Here is a 23,254-nt window from a genome sequence, read left to right on the forward strand (position 1 = left end):
CCCTCCTCCTCCCCCCCCACCTACCTACCTTGCCCATTGAATAGTAGGTGCAGCTGCATAACAACCCCTGGATGAGCTCCACCCCCTATTTTTCTACAAAATGACCCATTTACAGGTAACCCTCCCCAACGACAAGCGTGCAATGGTTCTTTCTTCTTGTGCGCCCTTACCTAGGCGTGTACCAATGGAGTCTCCCTATACCTATCTTATTACTATATGTCTAAAAATAACCACAACAATGTATCTAAAAACAAACTTAAACTTTTATTTTCAACAAAAGAACACAGTAAAATAACCTTGACTAATTTCTGGGCAAGAGGCCAGGCAGGCTCTTGCTGGGCTAAGATATACTACTACCTTACAAAGGAAACTTTACTTCTACAAAGATACAGAAAAGAGGCCTTCTCCCACCCTATAACAAGAATTCTTGGACTGACAGGCATCTGGAGAATAGTAATGCTCTCTTGAGAGCCCCGGATGAGTCTCAAGTACACATATTTATACCAAAAAGATCATGTTTGGATACTTACACAAAGGCATGAATTACATCTTGAATGACTCTTCCTTGATTCACAGATACTTATTGCGTAGGGAGTGTTCCCCATGCATTTCTGGTGCATTTCTTGTCAACAGCAAGCACATTGTAAATGAAGACTGCTGGATTTTAATTTACACTGGATGTTAATTTAGCCTAATTTAGGTCAGTGACACACTCTCCCTCCCTTTCAGTGCACCGTCCCTTGCAAGGTCGTGTGTCGTTTTGTTTCTCCTTGTACTGAGATAAGACAGAGCACTCTGTTATCTCTGTGATGTGCTGGGAGAAAGGCTGAGCTCTTTCTTGCTGTTTTGGTGTGATTTAGGTGCTGGTGTCAGGAAGGTCTGCGTGTGTGATGTGCCCAGATGGCTATGCCCCTTTCCTGGTGCCATTCCAGAGGAGGCGGGTCAGTGTGTACGTGACAAGCGAGAGATGGGGGAGATTGCTAGTGTTGCATTTTGGGAGTTTGGTCAAGCTGTATGCTGTTAATTGCTTGTTTGCTTGTGTTTAGGGAACTCCAGTGTACTGTGGATTCCTAACCCAAACCTTAAAATTTTTATTTCCACTGGTGCCTGTTGTGAGAAGGGAAGGAGATTGTAAGACACTCTGAGCAAAGGACGGGGTCCTTGATTATGCATGACCTAACTCACTGGCATTTCATTGCTTGCTCTACCTCTAAGAACATAAGAGAAGCCATGGAACAATGGCCCATCCAGTCCAACACTCTGTCACACAGTGGCCAAAAAAATCAGGTGCTATCAGGAGGTCCATCAGTGGGGCCAGGACACTAGAAGCCCTCCCACTGTGCTCCCCCAAGCACCAAGAATACTGAGCATCACTGCCTCAGACAATAGTTCCAACAATACACTGTGGCTAATAGCCACTGATGGACCTCTGCTCCACGTTTATCCAATCCCCTCTTGAAGCTGTCTATGCTTGCAGCCGTCACCACCTCCTGTGGCAGTGAATTCCATGTGTTAATCACCCTTTGGGTGAAGAAGTACTTCCTTTTATCCGTTCTAACCTGACTGCTCTAGTGGTAGATATTTTAGACCCACCTCCTGCCACAGTCATTTTGTAGTTGCACCCACCTGTGTCAGAATGCAGAAGATGCCTACAGGTTCAAAAAGTGGGGACCTCTGCACTAGAGAATGTGTACTGGTTGCCAATGCCATTCAAATACTGCTTTTAAACAACAACAAAAATTCCCTCAATCATTACATTTGCTACAGTAATGAAAATTAACCAGTAATGATTACATGAATGCCATTTGATCTCCTGGGTACTGGCATACTGATGTAGAAAGAGGAGAGAGGTCAGACGGAAGAGTGGCTAAAGATTTCAGGTATGAAACTGACATTGAAGCTTTCCAATCATCAAGGTCAACTAGATAAGACTCTGAATACACAAGAACAGTCATGCGGTATCGCACCAATGGTTTATTTAGCCCAGCATCCTGTTTCACATAGAGACCAACCATATTCCCCTGGAAGCAGTAGGAGAGACATCTGGCACCTTGCCCACCTAGGAATATAACTGTGTTAAATGCTTGAGTGAGGCTTTGAACCTGAGTCTTTGCATTCTAATAGCACAACAACAAAAAATGTTTTAAGTGTTTGCTGCTATGGAAGAAATGGCAATAAATGAAAACAGATGCTTTAAAAAAAATTGCCCTTCTCCGATAACCACAGCATGAACTTCTTTAAATGTGGAAACAAATTGGGAGCTTGAATGAGATAAATTAGAGGCTGAAGCCAGTGGAGATTTCGGATTTCTCACATGCATATCCAGCTGTCTTCCAGGTTATAACAATCCCCATGAGGTGGGTCAGGCTGAATACAGCAACTCATCCCAAGGCCACCACGATAATTGATGAAGGGTTTTAATCGGAGTTTCCCCACAACCCAACTTGCACAACTCCAGCCACTTTATCGGCTCCCTCAGTGAGGGAACTGGCTTGGTCCGCTCCACTCATTTGTGTGGTTGGACTAGGAACAGAAAGACCAAGGTTCAAATCCCCACTGAGCCACAAAACTCAAGAGTATGGACTATAGGTCAGTGACACGCTCTCCCTTTCAGCGCACCATACCTGACAGGGTCATTTGGAAAATAAATATGGAGAAACACCCTGAACTCCTTTGAAAAACAGGGCCTGAGCTTTAACATTTGGCAAGGGTCACATGTGAACATATGTGTGTGCTAGAACTTGCCCCAGAACTCACTGAGACACTGGGGAAGATATTCCATCACTGCTGTTTAACTTGAAGGGTGGTGGTCATAAATTCTTTCAGTTTTGTTTCTCCCATGCAAATTGAACCCAAGAGTCTTCATTCTGGTGCTTCTTAATTTTCTCACCTTTAATTTCCTGTCAAATTTATACACCTTTAACTGCTATTTTGGCATACAATGTGTAAGGGGTGTAAGAAATGTGTTGGGAGAGCCACTGACAAAAATGGGGGGAATGAAATCGCTTGTAGCGATAACTGAAGAAAAGAACTATAGAGATGGCTGGCATCTCTATATAGCACTGCTTCCGGGGCAGGCACTCGAGGGTTCTTCAACAGCTGTGGTTTTGTGGCTCAATGAACCAACACATTAATGAATTAAAATATTTATTCCCCACCTTTCCTCACGACTCAAGGCAGCTTATAATGGTCAAAAACATTTCCAGTTAAAACTGACAATAAAATAGAGCAAACCCCAACTCTCTCCCCCCTCCCCCAGTTAGAAGATCCTCCATTCAAACCCCTCAGAAGCCCAGGCAAAACGGGCAGGCCTCACAGCACCAACTTCTCTCTTCAGTGACCTCATTCCAGAGCTGGAGCCAGGATGGAAAAGACTCAGGGTGCTAGATGGGCCACCTTAAATGGCTGGATAGCCAACAAATGGCCAGCTGCTTCCCATAATTGGCATGCAGGGCCACAGGCAGAGATTCTCAGAGTAAATCAAGCACACGCTGCCATTCACCCATACCCACCAAGGACGGATGAGGCACAGAAATAATGAAAAGTATTTTATTCAACATTCGGTATAATAAAATTAGAATGGAACAGCTCTTTTATTGCCATGCCATTCCACGCACAATCTCTTCCACCCAAGAGTCCTCTCTCTGAGGAATGAACATGGCATTTAGGAAGCAGCTAGAGAATGAGATTTTCAGGCCCTCTTATCACCACAGAGGCTTTCTTGGCTACCTTTCTGGCAGGATTTGTATCCCTCCCATCTTCAGGCAGGGAACAGGCTTTGATGGAGAATTTACACCCCTGAAGATGTTTGGAGAGCGTTGACCACTTCTCACCCATTATTGTCTCATTTCTGAGGTAAAAAAATGTGAAGGTAAGAATGGAGGAAATTTTCAAAAGGGTTAGAAATGAACAAAAAATGAGTTTAAAAATTGTGTGCCTGCAGAGAGGATACAGAGAGTAGAATGTGGGAACACACCAAGGGCCATATAAAAATCTCTTATAAAAACAGTAAAAAAAAATTAACGCTGTAAGCATAGCCCAGTCAAGTATTCAGTACTTTTGTTTACAAGAAAAAGAAGCAGGAAAGATAAAAACCGCTTCTATTTAAAATATTGTGGTTGAACTCTTGGTTGGATCGGACCTTCCAATATGACCTTGATTATCAAGTGGAACAATTTAGGCCTCTGTCCTGAAGAAAGCTTTAAGCCCAAAATCTGGGACTTCTCCTCAGAAAGAGTTTCCTTTTCCCCAGTCTTGGGAGACAGATTCTCCAGCTCAGGGGAATGGGTTCTACCCCAATCCTTCCTGATAGCCGCGGATCCGCCGAGCCAGCTGTATATCCTTGGGGAAGAGAGTGACCCGTTTGGCATGAATGGTGCACAGGTAGGCATCCTCCATCAGATGTACGAGAAATGCTTCAGCAGCCTATGAAAAGAAGGGAAAATGACGACAGGAGGGCCGATAACAGATGGAAAATACAATGCCCTATGCAAGTACAGCGATGTGGGGAAAAGCTGCTGGTACATGTGGAAACCCTGAGGAGAAGTCATCTCTCTCCCCTTAGTAAGAGAGGGGGAAAGGAAGACGTACACCAGGATATTCCCTCAGTGAGAGAATCAAGCCAGGCCTTTTCACTTTAATTTTCTGTGCACAGGGTTTGATCCACACCGGCAAATATTAAAAAGCTAATCCTGCTGCTTCCTTCTTTGGAGGCCAATGGGCCACGTGTAAAGGCAACCTCTCCCCACACTCAATTCACTAGTGAACTGGCTGACCACTACCACCCTGTCTTCTCCACTGTCAAGGGAGGAGTCAGCACTCCACTCTTACTGTAAAGAACCCTGGGAAAGTTAGGAGGCGGCTGGGCCTCCCCTGCATCCTGGGAGCTTAGCGCAAGCGAAGAGCTTGTCACGAAAAGATTGCAAAGCTGGAAAAAGGGCAGAGAAGGGCAACAAAGATGATCAATGCCTTGGAGCGCTTTTCCTAAGAGGAAAGACTTTAAGAAAAGAAACATGGTTAAGTGAGGATACCTATGAGGAAAGAGGATTATGAAAATCGGCATGGGGAGGAGAAAGTGGATCGAGAACTTTTTTCTGCCTTTCCTATAATGGAAGATCTCAGGCTTTTTAATGGGAAATAGATTCAGGACAGACAAAATTAAGTCCTTCTTTGATCACCCGCTTCTTTTGTTTAATACATTTATTGGCTGCCCTTGTTCCTTACAGGGCTCGAGGCAGCTTACAACATAAACAAAACACATTAAATACATTAAAATGGCAAAAAAAAACCCCTCAAATTTTAAATCACAGGATTGCTAGTTAACATAACCAAATGCAGTCCTAAAGCCTTCTTCGCCTGCCTCCTAAGATCGGAAGTGAGAGGGCCAGGCGTGCTTCCCTGGAGAGATTGTTCCAGAACTGTGGGGCCGCCACTGAAAAAGCCCTCTCTTGGGCACCCACCAATTGAGTTTCTAGGCTTGATGGGACAGTCAGGAGAGCCTCTTCCTGGGATCTTAATCCACAGGCAAGAACATAGGGGAGAAGAGGGTTCTTTGGATAACCCGGTCCCAAGCTTTGGGGGCTTTATTAATTAAACTCTGCAATTCCCAGCTAATCGAGACAATGATAAAAGGGACTGGGCTAAACAAATCCATGCAGGACAGGTCTACTGAGGCTACCAGCTGTGGTGACTGAAAGGAACTCTCACATTTAGAGACAGTATACTGTTGACACCCAACGCTGGGACTCAGCAGCAGGGGAAGGCCTCAGCCTCTACATCCTGTTTTCGGTCCTCAGGGCAATTAGTTGGCTGCTGTGTGAAACAGAACAGAAATGATAGCCCCTGGGTATTATTTTTGAGAATTCTTGGAGAACAGGAGAGGTGGCAGAAGATTGGAGGTGGGCGAATGTTGTCCCCATCTTCAAGATGGGGAAAAATGACAATCCGGGTAACTACTGACCCATCAGCTTGACGTCTATACCTGGAAAAGTTTTAGAACAAATCATCAAACAGTCGGTCCTGGAACATTTAGAAAGAATGGATGTGATTACTAAGAGCCAGCATGGTTTTCTCAAGAACAAGTCATGTCAGACTAACCTGATCTCTTTTTTTGAGAAAGTTACTGTCAAGTCTGCTTCAACTCTGGTCAAGTCTGTATTCCATCTTTGGTTCAGGCGGAAGCATTCTGGGTAAAAGCCACACTGTACACCAATGCTGCTAGTTCTCACTCTCCCGTCCCCCCTCCCTTCCTTTGTTATGTAGCTTTGCTTTGAAATGGGAATATGCGAAAGAGATTATGGTGCCTTCTCAGGCTGAGTAGGGGGGGGGGTAGTATTCGCCCCAAGGCCACGATGGGCCTGAGAACGAATTTGTAACATCAATGTGTGAATGTGCCCTGCATAGTGCCCCTCCCTAAAGAATCCCTTTGAAGCATACCTTATATGATTAACCTTTACTATATGGTTTTCAGTCTTCCAATCTCTCTGAGTAGTCGAGAACAATGATATCAATAAACTAGAAACTTTTTATCAAAAAGGTCTCGTTATTGAATCAGCCGACTTGACAGTTACTACCTTGCTGGATCAGAGGAATGCTGTAGACATCATTTATCTTGATTTCAGTAAGGCTTTTGATAAGGTTCCACATACTATCCTTGTTGACAAGTTGGTAAAATGTGGTTTGGATCCTGTTAGCGTTAGGTGTAACTGGTTGACAGATCGCTCCCAAAGAGTTCTTGTGAATGGTTCCTCATCCTCTTGGAGAGGAGTGACAAGTGGAGTGCTTCAAGGATCTGTCCTGGGACCTGTTTTGTTCAACATCTTTATCAATGATTTGGATGAAGGAATAGAGGGAATGCTTCTTAAATTTGCAGATGATACTAAATTGGGAGGGGTTGCAGACACGGAAGAAGACAGAAACAGGATACAGGATGACCTCGACAGGCTGGAAAACTGGGCTAAAATCAATAAGAATTTTAACAGGAATAAATGTAAAGTTCTGCATTTATGTAGGAAAAATCCAATGCATGCTTATAGGATGGGGTCCAGAGGAGGGCGATGAAGATGGTGAGGGGTCTGGAGACCAAGTCCTATGAGGAAAGGTTGAAGGAGCTGGGGATGCTTAGCCTGGAGAGGAGGCAGCTGAGAGGTGATATGATTTATTTATTTATTTTATGATTTATATCCCGCCCTTCCCACCAAGTGGCTCAGGGCGGCTTACAACATAAAATCCCACATAAATTAAGTTTAGGTATTTAAACAGTTAAAATAATTAAGAACATTTAAAACATTAAGAGCAGCAGAAGTCTAATAGAACCACACTTAGCTTCTTGTGCCGGTTAGTTATAGGCCAGCCGGAAGAGGGTTGTTTTACAGGCCCTGCGGAACTGAGCAAGGTCCCGCAGGGCCCTCACCTCTTCCGGCAGCTGGTTCCATCGCCATCATGATCACCATCTTCAAGTACTTGAAGGGCTGTCATATAGAGGATGGTGTGGAATTGTTTTCTGTGGCCCCAGAACCAATGGGTTGAAATTAAATCAGAAGAGTTTCTGGGTCAACAGTAGGAAGAACTTCCTGACCGTTAGAGCGGTTTCTCAGTGGAACAGGCTTCCTGGGGAGGTGGTGGGCTCTCCTTCCTTGGAGGTTTTTAAACAGAGGCTAAATGGCCAATCTGACAGCAATGACGATCCTGTGAATTTAGGGGGAGGTATTTGTGAGTTTCCTGCATTGTGCAGAGGGTTGGACTAGATGACCCTGGAGGGGTCTATGATTCTATGACTATATTGTGTTAGTCTTTTAGCTGCCTTTGGGCTCTTGTTTCTGTGGAACAGGCTTCCTCGGGAGTGGTGGGCTCTCCTTCCTTGGAGATTTTTAAACAGAGACTGGATGGCCATCTGACAGCAATGAATTTAGGGGGAGGTATTTGTGAGTTTTCTGAATTGTAGAGGGGGTTGGACTAGATGACCCTGGAGGTCCCTCCCAACTCTATGATTCTATGATAGGGCAGAGGACCAGACGGACCCTGAGTATGATCCAACAGCATTCTTCTCATGATCTGTAAGGCACAGCAGGATAGGTAGAAAGGGAATTTTTTTCCAGGTTTCCAGCAGAGAAAATACTATCAGGAATCTTTTAAATGGGATGAATGAGCCTGAGCCCTTAGGCACCCAGAGCAGGTCCTCTTGAGCAGCAACCTCCTCTGCTCAAGAGGAGAACTGAGCTTTCGTTCTGTTTTTCTTTTCCTTCTGTTTTAATGCTGTACTTTCCCCATGGAAGGACTATAACCTCTGCCTCTGGTTCTCTTCACAGGTTCCCCTACCTCAGTAAGAAGAAGAAGAGACTGGATTTAAACCCCACCCTTTGCTAGCCAATGGAGTCTCAAAGCGGCTTACAAATCTCCTTTCACTTCCTCTCCCCACAAGACACCCTGTGAGGTAGGTGAAGAAGATGATATTGGATTTATATCCTGCCCTCCACTCCGAATCTCAGAGCAGCTCACAATCTCCTTTACCTTCCTCCCCCACAACAGACACCCTGTGAGGTGGGTGGGGCTGAGAGAGCTCTAACAGCAGCTGCCCTTTCAAGGACAGCTTCTATGAAAGCTATGGCTAACCCAAGGCTATTCCAGCAGGTGCAAGTGGAGAAGTGGGGAATCAAACCCGGTTCTCCCAGATAAGAGTCCGTGCATTTAACCACTACACCAAACTGGCTCTCCAACTGGAGTGGGGCTGAGAGAGCTCTCCCAGAACTGCTCAAGCAGAACAGCCATGAGAGAACTTGTGGCTCACCCAAGGTATGCAATAGCAAAGATATCAAATAGGTCACGCTGGGCCCCGAGTACATACAAAACCAGACCCAGCCCTTTCCCACCCCCACGCTTACCTCCTGCAAGGCAAGCAAAGCCATCCCCTGCCAGTACATATCGACCCCCCGAGTGAACTCCAGGCAGATCTCACGCACCTGTGGAGCAGGAAAAGGCAGAGCAAGGTATAAGAATCAGAGGGGCACACCCAGGGCCACGCTTGGGACAGTCTTCTCCCCACCCCCATTAATAGCTACGACAGATGGACATCCAGCCTAGGTCAAGAAATGACACTTTACATGGGGTGCTTGTTAATTCTTATAATTCTTGGTCATTCTTATAACAGCCTGGCAAAGTCAATATCTATACTGCAACACCTTTAAGATCAACAAAGTTTTATTCAGAATGTAAGCTTTCGTATGCGTGCAGACTTCTTCAGACAATGGAATGGGATACAGTGAGCAGAACTACACTTAGCTGGTGGGCAGTGGATAAGAATGCAAAGTGAAACAAAGCTAGGATCCAGTGGCAAAATAGTGACAAAATAAAACTAAAGTAAAAAGAATAAAAGCTGCCTGTAAATTGCTCCATTGCTACAAGTCTGGGTGAAACAATCGAGCAATTAACAGGCAGCTTTTATTACCTTTTATCGGTTTCCCACTCAAATGCTATCCAGACCAAATGTTCTTTCAGTTCGTTTATTTCACTGTTTTGCCACTGGATCCTAACTTTGTATCACCTTGCATTCTAAACCACTGCCCATCAGCTATAAGTAGCTCTGCTCACTGTACCCCATTCCGTTGTCTGATGAAGTATCCTTCTCTCAAGTTTAGTTTCGTTTATTCAATTTGTATCCCGCCCTCCCCGCCGCAGCAGGCTCAGGACGGCTCACAGCACGCAGTGAAGTCACAATAAAACAGTTAAATCCAACATCAATTAAAACAGTTAAAACAATTTAAACAATTTGGTGCTAATTATCATTTAGTTACAGATGGCGTTCAGCATTCTTAGGCATCCTTTAGAGCTAGTATTTCAGCAATTTCATTTGAAAGCTAACTGAAATAATATTGTCTTGCAGGCCTTATGGAAAGGAAAACACTCTGCCTAGTTCCTGCCAGACGGAGAGCACCACCTTGTGGATACACCGTGAGAGAGACAGGGCCCAATGAGCTTAAACCAATTTTGCACAGCATACAAAAGTCAAGACCATGCAAATCACCTACATGCACTAAAAGCCCCCTATGCAAAGGGAAGCCTGACCCTTAGATTGTGTCTCAAACGACTTCCTGTTCCGTTTGACCCACAGAGTGCTTGGTTGTCCCTCGCCTGGACAAATGCAATGTTCTCTTGGTTTCCACTGACTGACATCAATCGAGTGACAACAAAAGCAGAGCTGATGCCGTCCAGTGGCTCTCTGCTGGCTTTCTTCAGCGCATTATGGAATCCTTTCCCCCCACCCCTTAAAGTGTTCAGCAAGGGTGAAATGCCACACAAGGATTGTTGCAGGTAGATTGTGCACCTAATGTCACACACTAATTTCACACAAGAGATCATACAATTCACAACGAACATTACAATGTAGAACAGTAAGACAATATTAATAAAGTACAGTCCAGTTCATTGTTTTTGTTTAGCTTGGAGACTGTGGTGCCTTATGCTTTGTTAGCGGAAGAAGAGACAGACGAAGAGAATCCCAGCGATAGTCTCAGGTCCGTCTACAAAGAGGCCCTTGTCATTTGCAACCTGCAGCCTGAAGCCTGGACGTGTGCTCAGCCCCCTCCAAGTAAGCTGCCCAGAAGAGAAGCAAGTGGCACAGAGCACGGCAAAAGTGTGGGGGGAGATGGCGACAAGCAAGGATAAAAGCACTTCGGTGGTCAGCACTTTGATGGCAATACTGGAGGATCTCCAGACTGGTTTTTTTCCCCTACCACCACAGCTTCATTACAGGAAGCATGGTTATTTCGCTACTGGGAGGCAGCAGACCCCCGCCTGCTCAGGATCCACAGATGTCTCTTCACAGAGATTGGGACACCATCTCCGACACAAATGGAAAAAGAAGAAATTGGATTTATATCCCGCCCTCCACTCCGAACAGTCTCAGAGCAGCTCACAATCTCCTTTACCTTCTTCCCCCACAACAGACACCCTGTGAGGGGGGTGGGGCTGAGAGGGCTCTCACAGCAGCTGCCCTTTCAAGGACAGTCTCAGCGCGGCCTACAATCTCCTTTCCCTTCCTCCCCCCACAACAGACACCCTGTGAGGGGGGTGGGGCTGAGAGGGCTCTCACAGCAGCTGCCCTTTCAAGGACAGTCTCAGAGTGGCCTACAATCTCCTTTCCCTTCCTCCCCCCACAACAGACACCCTGTGAGGTGGGTGGGACTGAGAGGGCTCTCACAGCAGCTGCCCTTTCAAGGACAACCTCTGCCAGAGCTATAGCATTCCAGCAGGTGCACGTGGAGGAGTGGGGAATCAAACCTGGTTCTCCTAGATAAGAGTCCGCACACTTAACCACTACACCAAACTGGTTCTTCTATGGAGGCAGCACAAAGCCAACTTGTAGAACAGGGGTCTCCAACCCAACAGAGTACCCTTGGGCACAGTGGCACACACCAACACCTTTCCTGGGTTGGGCTTTTTGCCCAGTAGAGCAGGGGAGTCAAACAGGCCCCCAAGCAACTAGCTCTTGTTTGCTTCCTTCTCCCTCTCTCTTGCTTCCTTCTGCATCCCAACTTGCTTTGCGAGGCTTGCTCAACTGCACAGGAGCTACAGAGCAAAGCCTCTGTTTTCTCCATTGGCTGAGGCTCCTCCCCCTCCTGGTCCCCTGGGGAAGAAAGAAAAGAGCCAGAGCTTCCTTTGCCCGGTTTCCTGGGTCCCAGGGGAAAATACAAAGAAAGCACCTTTAAGACCAAGTAGTGCTAATGTTTTAAGCTTGTTTTATATTAAGGGTTTTTTTTAAAAAAAATCTTTAATTGTGTTTGTCTGTGTCCTTTAAAAAGTTTATATCTCTGCTACCTAATCTTAAATAGGTACACACATGGTCTGGCCCGACAAGGTCTCATTTATGTCAAATTCGGCCTTCATAACAAATGCTGCAGTAGAGCATCTCATTGGCCACTGGAAATCTGATTGGCTGTGCATAGTTTAAAAAAAGTTACAGTGGCAGCTGCCACCACAGTATAGGTTTTATTTTCTCTCACTCCTCTTTATGAGTAGATTTTTTAAAATCACCACCCTTCCTCTCCTGCACTTGGGCTTCCTCCGTGTGTCTGGCTGGCTCCACCTCCACAGGCAGCCATTTTGTAGCTGTGCCCGCCACACGGTGCAGGAATTCCACAGGTGCCCACAGGCTCAAAAAGGCTGAGGACTCTTGTTGTAGACTCACCAGACGGGCAAAGGGCAGCTTCTGGATCAGCAGGCTGGTGCTCTTCTGGTACTTCCGGATCTCTAGCATGGCCCGCTGGCCGGGCCGGTATCGTCTCCGCCGCCGCACTGTGCAAGAAGAGGATTGCCAGAACATGCAACGTGAGTTCTAAGAAAAGAAGCTCAGATAGCCCAAGAGCTAGGAATGAGAATGAAACTGATTGGGGCGGGGGTATTTTTGTATTCTGGTGTGCATGTATGCGTGCATGCACCTGGAAATCATGGTGACCTCTGGTGTCCCTACTGGGGGCCTGGAGAATATTCAGAGAGGTGGCTGAATAAAGCCTGCCCCTGACCTCTCGACTGCTGGTATCCAAGGAGGTCTCCCATCCGAGTACTTGCCAGAGTCGACTCTGCTTAGCTTCCGAGATCTGACGAGATCAGGCTTGTCTGGGCGGGAACGAAACAGATTTTTGAGGGGCAAGAAACCTGGTGGTGAAGAGTCACTGGAGATGCCCGAGATATTCGGGAGATCAGCACCAACAGTTTGGGTTACTACAATCTCATCAGAGATGAGGAACTAATCAGGTTTGGTACTTGGATGGGAGACCACCAAGGAAGACCGGGCTGCTGCGTAGAGGAAGGCAATGGCTCCTCTCTTGCCTTGATAACCCCAAGACGTGGACGTTCATGGGGTTGCTAGAAGTCAGCTGTGACTCGACAACACGCTTTGTCTTTTACACATTCTAGGTCAGGAATCCTGACTGCTCTTACAGATCTTCTTGAGGAAGTACCCCTGAGACGCCCCCTATATCACCCAGGGCTTCCTAGGACACAACCTGAAAACCACGCAAAAAGGATGAAGATCACTCTTTGATAGAAGGATATGCAGCACAATGCATACAGGGCAAGCTAGGACTCATGGTAGAATGCCTTTTTCTACATGCAGAAGATTCCATGTTCAATCCTTGTGATCTGCAGTTAAAAAATCCTGGAATGGAAAAAATCCATTCTAAATTGCAGCATTCTGATTTTTCTTAACCTTTCTGCTAAATGGTTTCCTTTTATTGATTATGGTACCCCTCTAGAACTTCCTCCTTTCAATTCCTTTCAAATGTCTACACTTCTCTTCTAACTCTGCTATTTTACTCCTAGTTTTTGTTTTATGGGACAGGAGTGGTATTTTTTGTTTATTTTGTTCTTCTATTTTCTTTAAATTCTTATTAGGCTCTCTTATCTCCATTTCTGGCTTCCTGTATTTCTAACAGATTTACAGTACTTAATGATTGTAATGGGTCTCCGTTTTCATTCTTGTCTGATTCCTTTCAATAGGTCTGTTGTTAATTGTATAGCATATGGACATATGAAGCTGCCTTATACTGAATCAGACCCTTGGTCCATCAAAGTCACTATTGTCTACTTAGACTGGCAGCGCTCTCCAGGGACTCAAACTGAGGTTTTTCACTCCTGCTTGCCTGCACCCATTTTAGTTGGAGATGTCGAGGATTGAACCTGGGACCTTCTGCTTACCAAGCAGATGCTCTACCACTGAGCCACCGTCCCTCCCCTAGCAGTATTAGATCATTCTTTGTGTGTGTGTGTGTGTGTGTGTGTGTGTGAGAGAGAGAGAGAGAGAGAACTTTATTTATTGAGATCTGCTTTGGTACTTATATAATATCCATCTACACAATTCCAAAATTTGACTTTATTCAATAAACTTTTGAAAATTAAAAAAAAAAAATCCCAGGAAAGGTCTTTCAGTGGCAGAGACTCTAGATAGCCCCTGCCAGGCAGATGAAACAGTGCTTTAGGGAGATGGACCAATGATCCAACTTTCTTTGAGGCACTGACACATTCTAAGATCCTTTCAGTTTATAAGCCCACCAGAAAATAGGTCTCAACCCTGCCCCCAGCTCTGCCTGAGGAGCCACGGGGGTATAATGCCATGAACCAGGGACCCCCAGCCTCTGTGGATATCTTGACATATCATGGTGTGCACAGCCGCAAAATGGCTACCGCAAAATGGCTGCTGCAGGAGACAGAGCCAGTCACGAGATGGCTGCCGCAGCTCATCCTTAGTCACATGGTGAAGATCCTGGTGGTGTGGTGGTAGCTGCTGCCAAAGAAACATTTTAAAAAATCAGCACAGCCAATGACATCTCCCAACAGCCAATCAGAAGCCTTGCTGGGCAAAAGCCTCACCCGACCCCACCCACACTTGGCGGGTGTCAGGAAACGTGCTGGTGGGCACCCTGTCCCCATGGGCATCACTGGTACAGACCATCAAATTAGGGCTGGGTTCAATTTGATCTTGGACAGTTGCGTCCTCTCACCCACCCACCTCACAGGGTTGTTGTGAGGAAAATCAGAGAAGTCTGTACATCACTCCTCGGAAGAAAGGTGAGAACGCAGCTCTTCAGTCACAATGGCGATCAAGCCCATTGCAGGCTGAGCAGGCCATGCTGAGCTAAACGGACCAACGCTTCAATCGAACGCAACGCCTTAAGAGCAGCGGAAAAGTCCCCTCTCTGTAAGTTCTGGCGCTTTCCAAGATGAGCTTGTGGTTTTGACGAATGTTTATCTGAGCCACAAGAAAAACAAGGGAGCTGCTAATTAGCCCCAGGCTGCAGTCAACATTCGAATCTATTAGGCCGCCATCCAAGGCCTGCGTGCTTCAAAGCCTAATCATCATTCTGGCAAGATGGCAATCCTTTGTGATCCCGGTTGGTTACAGATTAAGCTAAAAACGCTGACAGAGAAAACTCTTGTGATGACCAATTACAACCGCGAGTCTCTTTAATCAAAGTCAGAGGCATATTCCCCAAATTCCCCAAGCACCACCGTGATGCATTTTTTAAGGGTCAGCCCTAACGTTTTTATCCATCCCGTGTGTCACGTAGTCCCAAACTTTGTAGTCAATGTAAACTAATTATGGCTGGGTTGAATCAGTCATGAGTCCGCAGCTGCTCTAGGAGACATCCTCCAAAGCAAGATATTGGCCAAGGAGGCTCAAGTTCAAATCCCCGCTCCACTCTGAAGCTTCTTGGGTGGTCAGCAACACATACCCCCTTTCAACTACCTCAAAGGGCTGTTGTGAGGACAAAACTGCATGGAGACCACCCCGAGTTTCCTTAGAGGGTGGGTGGGATATAAAACTGGGGGCTGTTATGAAGAGACAGGCGAGTCGATGAAAGATTGCCAGTTCGTTTGTCATCAACTTGCTTTGGCCTCCAGTAAGCATTTATCGAAGAGCCCCATGGCACAGAGTGGTAAAGTTGCAGTACTGCAGTCCTAAGCTCTGCTCACGACCTGAGTTGGATCCTGGCGGAAGCTGGGTACAGGTAGCCAGCTCCAGGTCGACTCAGCCTTCCCATCCTTCCGAGATGTGTCAAATGAGTATCCAGCTTGCCGGGGGGAAAGTGCAGATGACTGGGGAAGGCAATGGCAAACTGCCCCGTAAAGTCTGCCGTGAAAATGTTGTGAAAGAAACGTCACCGCAGAACTGGAAACGACTGGTGCTTGCACAGGGGACTACCTTTACCTTTTTACCTTAAGCATTTACCTGGCCGCTCCTGAGCAGGTTCCTCCTGGGGGCGGGGGCGTGGAGTCGCCTGTGGCCGTCCTCGGCGTGGAGATGCTGGTGGCCGTCCTCGGCGTGGAGACGCTGGTGGCCGACCTCGGCGTGGAGACGCTGGTGGCCGTCCTCGGCGACGAGGAGAGGTGGGGGAACCTCTCCTGGGGCTTGGGCCTGCTGGGGAGCGACGCCACATGGTGCCTGCCTGGAAGAACGAAGGGAAGACATCATCTTTCATTATTACCCTGCCCTTCCTTCAAAGGAGCCCAGACAGCATATGTGGCTCTGTCACAACCGTCTTGTGAGGTAGGACAGGCTGAGATGGTGCCCCGTAAGCTTCACACCCAAGCAGAGATATAAATACATCCCCCAGCATGGCACTCTAGACCTACCTCCACAATGGCAACTTCTCCCTTTTAACTACCCCCCCCCCAAATATTCATATTTTTGGCCAATTTACTGTTTCTATACAAAGAGTTACCACTTAAAACCAATCAAAACAGGCCTATATAATAGGTCTGCATTCCCAAATTGCCCCTTTATGGAATCAAAATGGAGGAATGAGTGGGAAGGTGGGGAGAAAGGTTTGGTACATGTTGATAACATTGCTGTGGCTATAAGGTATTAAATGCAAAGAGAATAATGACTCTTAATTCAGATAATTTTTCAACTCTAAATTTATACAAGAGCAGGAAGAATCAATTTTCAAACAAATTTTTAACAAAATGCAATGACTTAATGTTTGGAGACACACAATCGAAACAGAGTCATCTTATGGACACAGGTTTACAATCCCAGGAAAAGAAATGAATATGGGTAAATAACCAAACATATGAAATCAGTCATAAAAGGGAAACCGAAAGACTGAGGGTCAGACCACATACATGTCAAGACAGTGTGCGTTTGCAATAAAAAAGGCCAACGCCATGCTGGGAATTATTAGGAAGGGAATTGAAAACAAATCAGCCAGTATCATAATGCCCCTGTATAAATCGATGGTGCGGTCTCATTTGGAGTACTGTGTGTAGTTCTGGTCGCCACACCTCAAAAAGGATATTATAGCATTGGAGAAAGTCCAGAGAAGGGCAACTAGAATGATTAAAGGGCTGGAGCACTTTCCCTATGAAGAAAGGTTGAAACGCTTGGGACTCTTTAGCTTGGAGAAACGTCGACTGCGGGGTGACATGATAGAGGTTTACAAGATAATGCATGGGATGGAGAAAGTAGAGAAAGAAGTACTTTTCTCCCTTTCTCACAATACAAGAACTCGTGGGCATTCGATGAAATTGCTGAGCAGACAGGTTAAAACGGATAAAAGGAAGTACTTCTTCACCCAAAGGGTGATTAACATGTGGAATTCACTGCCACAGGAGGTGGCGGCGGCCACAAGTATAGCCACCTTCAAGAGGGGTTTAGATAAAAATATGGAGCAGAGGTCCATCAATGGCTATTAGCCACAGTGTATGTGTGTATATAAAATTTTTGGCCACTGTGTGACACAGAGTGTTGGACTGGATGGGCCGTTGGCCTGATCCAACATGGCTTCTCTTATGTTCTTATAGAGAACATGCAAGCAGCCCTACTGGATCCTGGATACGATAGTGGACAGTCAGATTTTACACTGCCAACTCAGGGTTGTGAAATTCCTGGAGATTTGAGGGAGCACAGTCTTCAGAGGGCAGGGCAGGGCCCTCATAATGACATATAGTCCACCCTCCCAAATAGCAGGGTTGCCAGGTCCTTCCAGGCAACCGGTGGGGGATGGGTGAGCTTACTGGGAGGTTCTTTGCATATTTCAGTGGCACACTCATGTGACTTCCAAAGCCCCAGGTAAATCTGAAATCAACAATAACACGCCCCAAAAACCCAAAATGGAGGGTTAAAACCATTGATAGCAGTACCTGTAGCTTTAAGAAAGAAATGCCCACATTGGCTGTCACTTGGCAACTGCACAGTATTGCCAGCCTTGCTGCCTTGGCCTCCGTCAGTAAAAGACAAGAAGAGGGGGCACGGTCTTTTGCAGTGCTGTTTGGCCTTTGAGGGAACTCTTTGGGTTCAGTGACACCAGCAACCACTGTGATTTGCTACCACATGACTTGCGTGCCTCATCCAGGGATGGCCGCTTGCCACTGTTCAATAGCAGCTACCCCATGAACAGCCACTGTGGTGGTGGGTAGAGCTTAGGCTCTGGAAGACCCAAAGTCAGATCCCCAAGCTGATGTGAAAACCTCACTCTGTGGCTTTCGGCCAGCCACACGCTCTCACCTAACCCACCGGACAAGGTTGTTGTGATGATAAACTGGAGGAGAGGAGAATGATGTCAGCTGGTGCTTACTTTTGCAGCACATATACCAAAGAGAATGATGTAAGCTGCTTTGGGTCCTTATTGGGGAGAAAGGTAGGGCATAAATGAAGTAAATAGATAATTAATATCAGGGCTTTTTTGGTAGCCAGAACCCTTTGCATATTAGGCGACATATCCCTGATGTAGTCAATCCTCCTGGAGCTTATAGTAGGCCCTGTACTAAGAACCCTGCAAGCTCTTGGAGGATTGGCTATGTCAGGGGTGCGCAGCCTAAGAACATAAGAGAAGCCACGTTGGATCAGGCCAATGGCCCATCCAGTCCAACACTCTGTGTCATACAGTGGCCAAAAAACCCCAGGTGACATCAGGAGATCCATCAGCGGGGCCAGGACACTAGAAGTCCTCACACTGTTGCCCTCCCACCCACCCCCAAGCACTAAGAATACAGAGCATCACTTGCCCCAGACAAAAATTTCCAACAATACGCTGTGGCTAGTAGCCACTAATGGACCTCTGTTCCAAATGCTTATCCAATCCCCTATTGAAGCTGTCTATGCCTGTAGCTGCCACCACCTCCTGTGGCAGTGAATCTCACGCGTTAATCACCCTTTGGGTGAAGAAGTACTTCCTTTTATCTGTTCTATTCCAACTGCTCAGCAATTTCATTGAGTGCCCACGAGTTCTTTTGTGAGAAAGGGAGAAAAGGACTTCTTTCTCTGCCTTCTCTGTCCCGTGCATAATCTTGTAAACTTCTATCATGTCACCCCTCAGTTAACATTTCTTCAAGCTTAAAAGCCCCAAGGGTTTTAACCTTTCTTCATAGAGAAAGTGTTCCAACTCTTTAATCATAATATACAAAGGAGCTCCTTCTACGAAAAAAGCCCTGATTAATACAGCTGAAGATGGGGGAGTGGGGTGCGCAAATAAAAAGTAGGCTGGTTGCTGTGTGAGGAAGACAGAAAGAAACAGGGGGGGAAGTGTATTTGGAGGTTACCAGTTGGCGAGAAAGAGGAAATGATAAAGTGAGGGCTGTTATGCCATTAAAGGTTTTGGAATTGGATTGGATAAAGTGAGGTTCTCCCCACAAGCACTTGCTAGACCCAGACCATGTAACTGGGCCCAACCCAGCCAGCACCACACAACTGAGCCTTGTCTGGCAACTGGCCCTGCATAATTTGGCTGGAGCTTTCCCAGGGAGATGCTGCTGGGGAGGGAAGGAAGGAAGGAAAAAGAAAGAGAAAGAAGCAGATATGGATAAGTTGGCTGGTAGGAAAGCAGAGAAAGGGGAGAGGCTATAAGGCAGGATCTCCAGACTTTTTCAGACTGTAGACACCTTTGGAATTTTGACACAGCATGGTGAGCACAGCCACAAAATGGCTGCCACAGGTTGCCAAACCAGATATACAATGGCTGCTGCAACTTAATGTCAGTCCCGCTGGGATCTGGGAAAACCCAGTTCATATCACCACACTGCCGTGGAAGCTGGCAGGATGGCCTTATATGAAGATATGAAGCTGCCTTATACTGAATCTGAACCTCGGTCCGTCAAAGTCAGTATTGTCTGCTCAGACTGGGAGCGGCTTTCCAGGGTCTCAAACTGAGGTTTTTCAGGTCTATTTGCCTAGTTGGAGATGCTGGGGATTGAACCTGGGACCTTCTGCTTACCAAGCAGATGCTCTACCACTGAGCCACCGTCCCTCCCGACCTTGAATCAGTCACACACACTCAATCAAACCAAAGCAGCAGAGGGTCAAGGTGACAGAAGGGATCGCACGGCTTCAGGCTGTGGGGCAGAGAACTGCAGCTCTAAAACCATCTCTCTCCATTAAAGAGTGCTGACCAAGTGCTTGAAGAATGTCTCTTCCAACTCTGATTCTATGATTTGATGACCAAGAGTCAGGTTCTGTAGAACCTTAGAAACAAACAAGATCCTCAGGGCAGAAGCTTTTGAGAGTCAAAGCTCCCTTCAGCAGATCTCATACCCTGAAAATCTTGTTGGTCGCTAAGGTGCTACTAGACTCAAATCCAAGTCTTCTGCTGCAGGCCAACATGGCTGCCTTCTAAAAGTGAGCTGCAGTGGTACATGAGAGGTGCCTTACAGAATGGTAGGGCTAATGCCACTCTAATTTAAAAGATTTATAGGCTTCATTTACTGGATATGGCAAAGGGAGCCATGTGAGAAAGGCTGCATAGAGGGTTGCCAACCTCCAGGTGGTAGCTGGAGATCTCCTGCTATTACAACTGATCTCCAGGACATATAGATTGGTTGATCTGGAGATAATGGCCACCTTGGAAGGTGGGCTCTATGGCATTATACTTCGTAGAAGTCCTTACCCTCTCCAAGCCCCACCCCAAAATCTCCAAGTATTTCCAACCCAGAGCCAGCAACCCTTTACTTTAAGACTAATAAGATTTATTCCAGTGTAAACTGCCTCTAGACTCCTGTTGTATTTTGCTACTAGAGTCTAACACAAGTACCCATCAGGTCATTTTACACACATGCGCACAAATTTGTATGAAATACAATATCCCGGTAGCATTTTTTATAAACAGTATTAATTCATACACATGTATTACATATTGCATACAAAAGTGTGTGCATTAATTTAACACCAAAAAAAATCCCATGCAAATCTTTAAAGTGGCACCCCTTGCCCATAGACCATACACACCTGTCCATAGAGAAAACACACCTGCCCATAGGGAATAATGGAGACCACACTAGCCCTTAGAGGAAAAGGGAAATTAAGCTTTGCCTAAGCACAGCACCTGCCCATAGACTATACACGCCTGCCCATAGAGAAATCACACCTGCCCATAGGGAATAATGGAGACAACACTAGCCCTTAGGGGAAAAAGGAAATTAAGCTTGGCCTAAGGGCACCCCGTGCCCATAGACTATACACATTTGCCCATAGAGAAAGCACACCTGCCCATAGGGAATAATGGGGACTACATTTCACCACAGGGAAAAAAAGCTTCACCAAACACAGCACCTATGGGCAAGGGGTGTCCTTAAGGAAAGGAAAGGTCCCCTGTGCAAGCACCAGTCGTTTCCGACTCTGGGGTGACGTTGCTTTCACAACGTTTTCACGGCAGACTTTTTATGGGGTGATTTGCCATTGCCTTCCCCAGTCATCTATGCTTCCCCCACAGCAAGCTGGGTACTCATTTTACCGACCTCAGAAGGATGGAAGGCTGAGTCAACCTTGGGCCGGCTACCTGAATCCAGCTTCCGCTGGAATCGAACTCAGGTCGTGAGCAGAGAGTTCAGACCACAGTACTGCAGCTTTACCACTCTGCATCACAGGGCCGCTTCTAAGGGGTGTCCTTAGGCTTAATTTCCCTTTTCCCCTAAGGGCTAGTGTGGTCCCCATTATTCCCTATGGGCAGGTGTGCTTTCTCTATGGGCAGGCGTGTATAGTCTATGGGGAGGCGCTGTGCTTAGGCGAAGCTTAATTTCTCTTTTCCCCTAAGGGCTAGTGTGGTCTCCATTATTCCCTATGGGCAGGTGTGCTTTCTCTATGGGCAGGTGTGTATAGTCTATGGGCAGGCGCTGTGCTTAGGCAAAGTTTAATTTCCCTTTTTCCCTATGGTGAAATGTGGTCTCCATTATTCCCTATGGGCAGGTGTGCTTTTTCTATGGGCAGGTGCTGTTCCGAGTTTTGTTGGGCTGGGCTATGTTGGGTTGGGCTATGTGTGTACCTATTTAAGAATAGGTAGCAGAGATATACATTTTATAAAGAACACAGATAAACAGAAATACATTTTTTAAAAACTTAAAACATGATGAAAACATTGGCACTCATTGGTCTTAAAGTTGCTTTCTTTTTATTTCTCCCATGAGATCCAGGGAACAGGGCAAAGGAAGTTCTGGCTCTTTCTTTCCTAGGGGACTGTGGGGGGAAGCCTCAGCCAATAGAAGGAAGAGAGGCTTGACTCAGTAGTGCTGCTGTGCGATTGAGAGAGCCTGGCCAAGCAAGCTCTCCCTTCCCCCCCTTCCTCCTCAAGGGAGGAGCCTCAGCCAATGGAGAAAATTGAGGCTTTGCTCTGTATCTCCTGTGCAATTGAGCAAGCCATGCAAAGCAAGCTGTGATGCAGAAGGAAGCAGATGACAGCCAGTTGCTCGGGGGCCTGATGGGAGTTGCTCGGCGGCCTGCATGTTTGACACCCCTGATCTATATTATTTTCTCAATTCAAGTGCCAGTGCGGATCACGTGCTTTGGCGAGGCTACTCCTCTTGCGTCAGGAATGACGTCACCTGTCTCTGACCAGGAAAACCGGTCGGAGACGTCAGCCAAAGGCAGGAGACCTGCTCTCTCTTAGCCCTCAGAACGAGGATAGGCTAGAACAGACCCCCCTCCCTTTCCCCACGGCCTGTCCGACGCGGCTCTGACGTGACTGTGCTCGGCGCTCCTCACCTTCTGCAGCGACTCCGACCGAGCCTAGCCTCCTCCGGTAGCTAAATTCGGATTACGCGCTACAATGGCGAGCCCGCCTCCTCGCTCGGTCGCCGACCTATCCCGCTCCAGTCCGCGAAAGAAAACACACGGGGGGAGGAGAAGTAGGAAGCGCTTCTAGAATAGAATGCGGCCAATGAAAAAGCGTTTTACAAAGATACTCGCGGTCCTTGCTGCGGATTGGTCAACTGGGCAGGCTGCTACGGGCTCCGTTGAAACGTAGGATCGGGTTGGCTCGCTTGAATGCCGTTTGAAGAAGCGAGAACCAATTGTAACGCGGCAATAGAACGCAAGGCTTTTCTGTTAACTCGTTGCCTGTTTAACAAAAGGGCTTCTAAAGAGTCAGGAGGGGGTCGGGTCGGCGCATGCGCGTTTCTCGGGAAGCGCTTATTCATGAGAGAGTAAGGGCGCAAGTACTGTGGTCGCCTCCTGGGGGTAAGTCTGCCCTCTGTGGGAGAGCCTGGAAGCAAAACAAATTCAGAGGCAGCTTTATCCATCTAGGACTGTTAAGCAGCATCGCAACAAAAAGAAATCCTGAGGCTTTTTACAGTGTAAACCTATGCAGAAGAGAAGAGCAAGAGTCCAGGAGCACCTTAAAGACTAACAAAATTTGTGGTGGTGGGGGGGAGCCTTGAAAGTGAATTTCTTTGGAACCAGAAAAAATAATTGCTGGACTTTGAGGTCGGTAGAGCCACTTCGATTTATGTTTGATAATTGTTTTGATAAGTTCCAATGAATGGATTATATAAAAGAATT

At 46.7% G+C, this 23,254-nt stretch overlaps 1 protein-coding gene across 1 annotated transcript; it reads right to left on the reverse strand.

Annotated features, from left to right (window-relative positions):
* Positions 1–3,535: 3,535 nt before the first annotated feature.
* Positions 3,536–22,595, reverse strand: CENPA (centromere protein A). The gene is made up of 5 exons (XM_060237812.1): positions 22,460–22,595; positions 15,722–15,938; positions 12,182–12,288; positions 8,880–8,957; positions 3,536–4,425 (listed from the first exon to the last, which is right to left on the reverse strand). The coding sequence occupies exons 2-5, from the start codon at positions 15,927–15,929 to the stop codon at positions 4,291–4,293; spliced, it is 528 nt and encodes a 175-aa protein (XP_060093795.1). The 5' UTR covers positions 15,930–15,938; positions 22,460–22,595; the 3' UTR covers positions 3,536–4,290.
* Positions 22,596–23,254: the final 659 nt, after the last annotated feature.

The sequence above is a fragment of the Heteronotia binoei genome, chromosome 5 (genome assembly GCF_032191835.1).
Source record: "Heteronotia binoei isolate CCM8104 ecotype False Entrance Well chromosome 5, APGP_CSIRO_Hbin_v1, whole genome shotgun sequence".
NCBI lineage: Eukaryota > Metazoa > Chordata > Lepidosauria > Squamata > Gekkonidae > Heteronotia > Heteronotia binoei.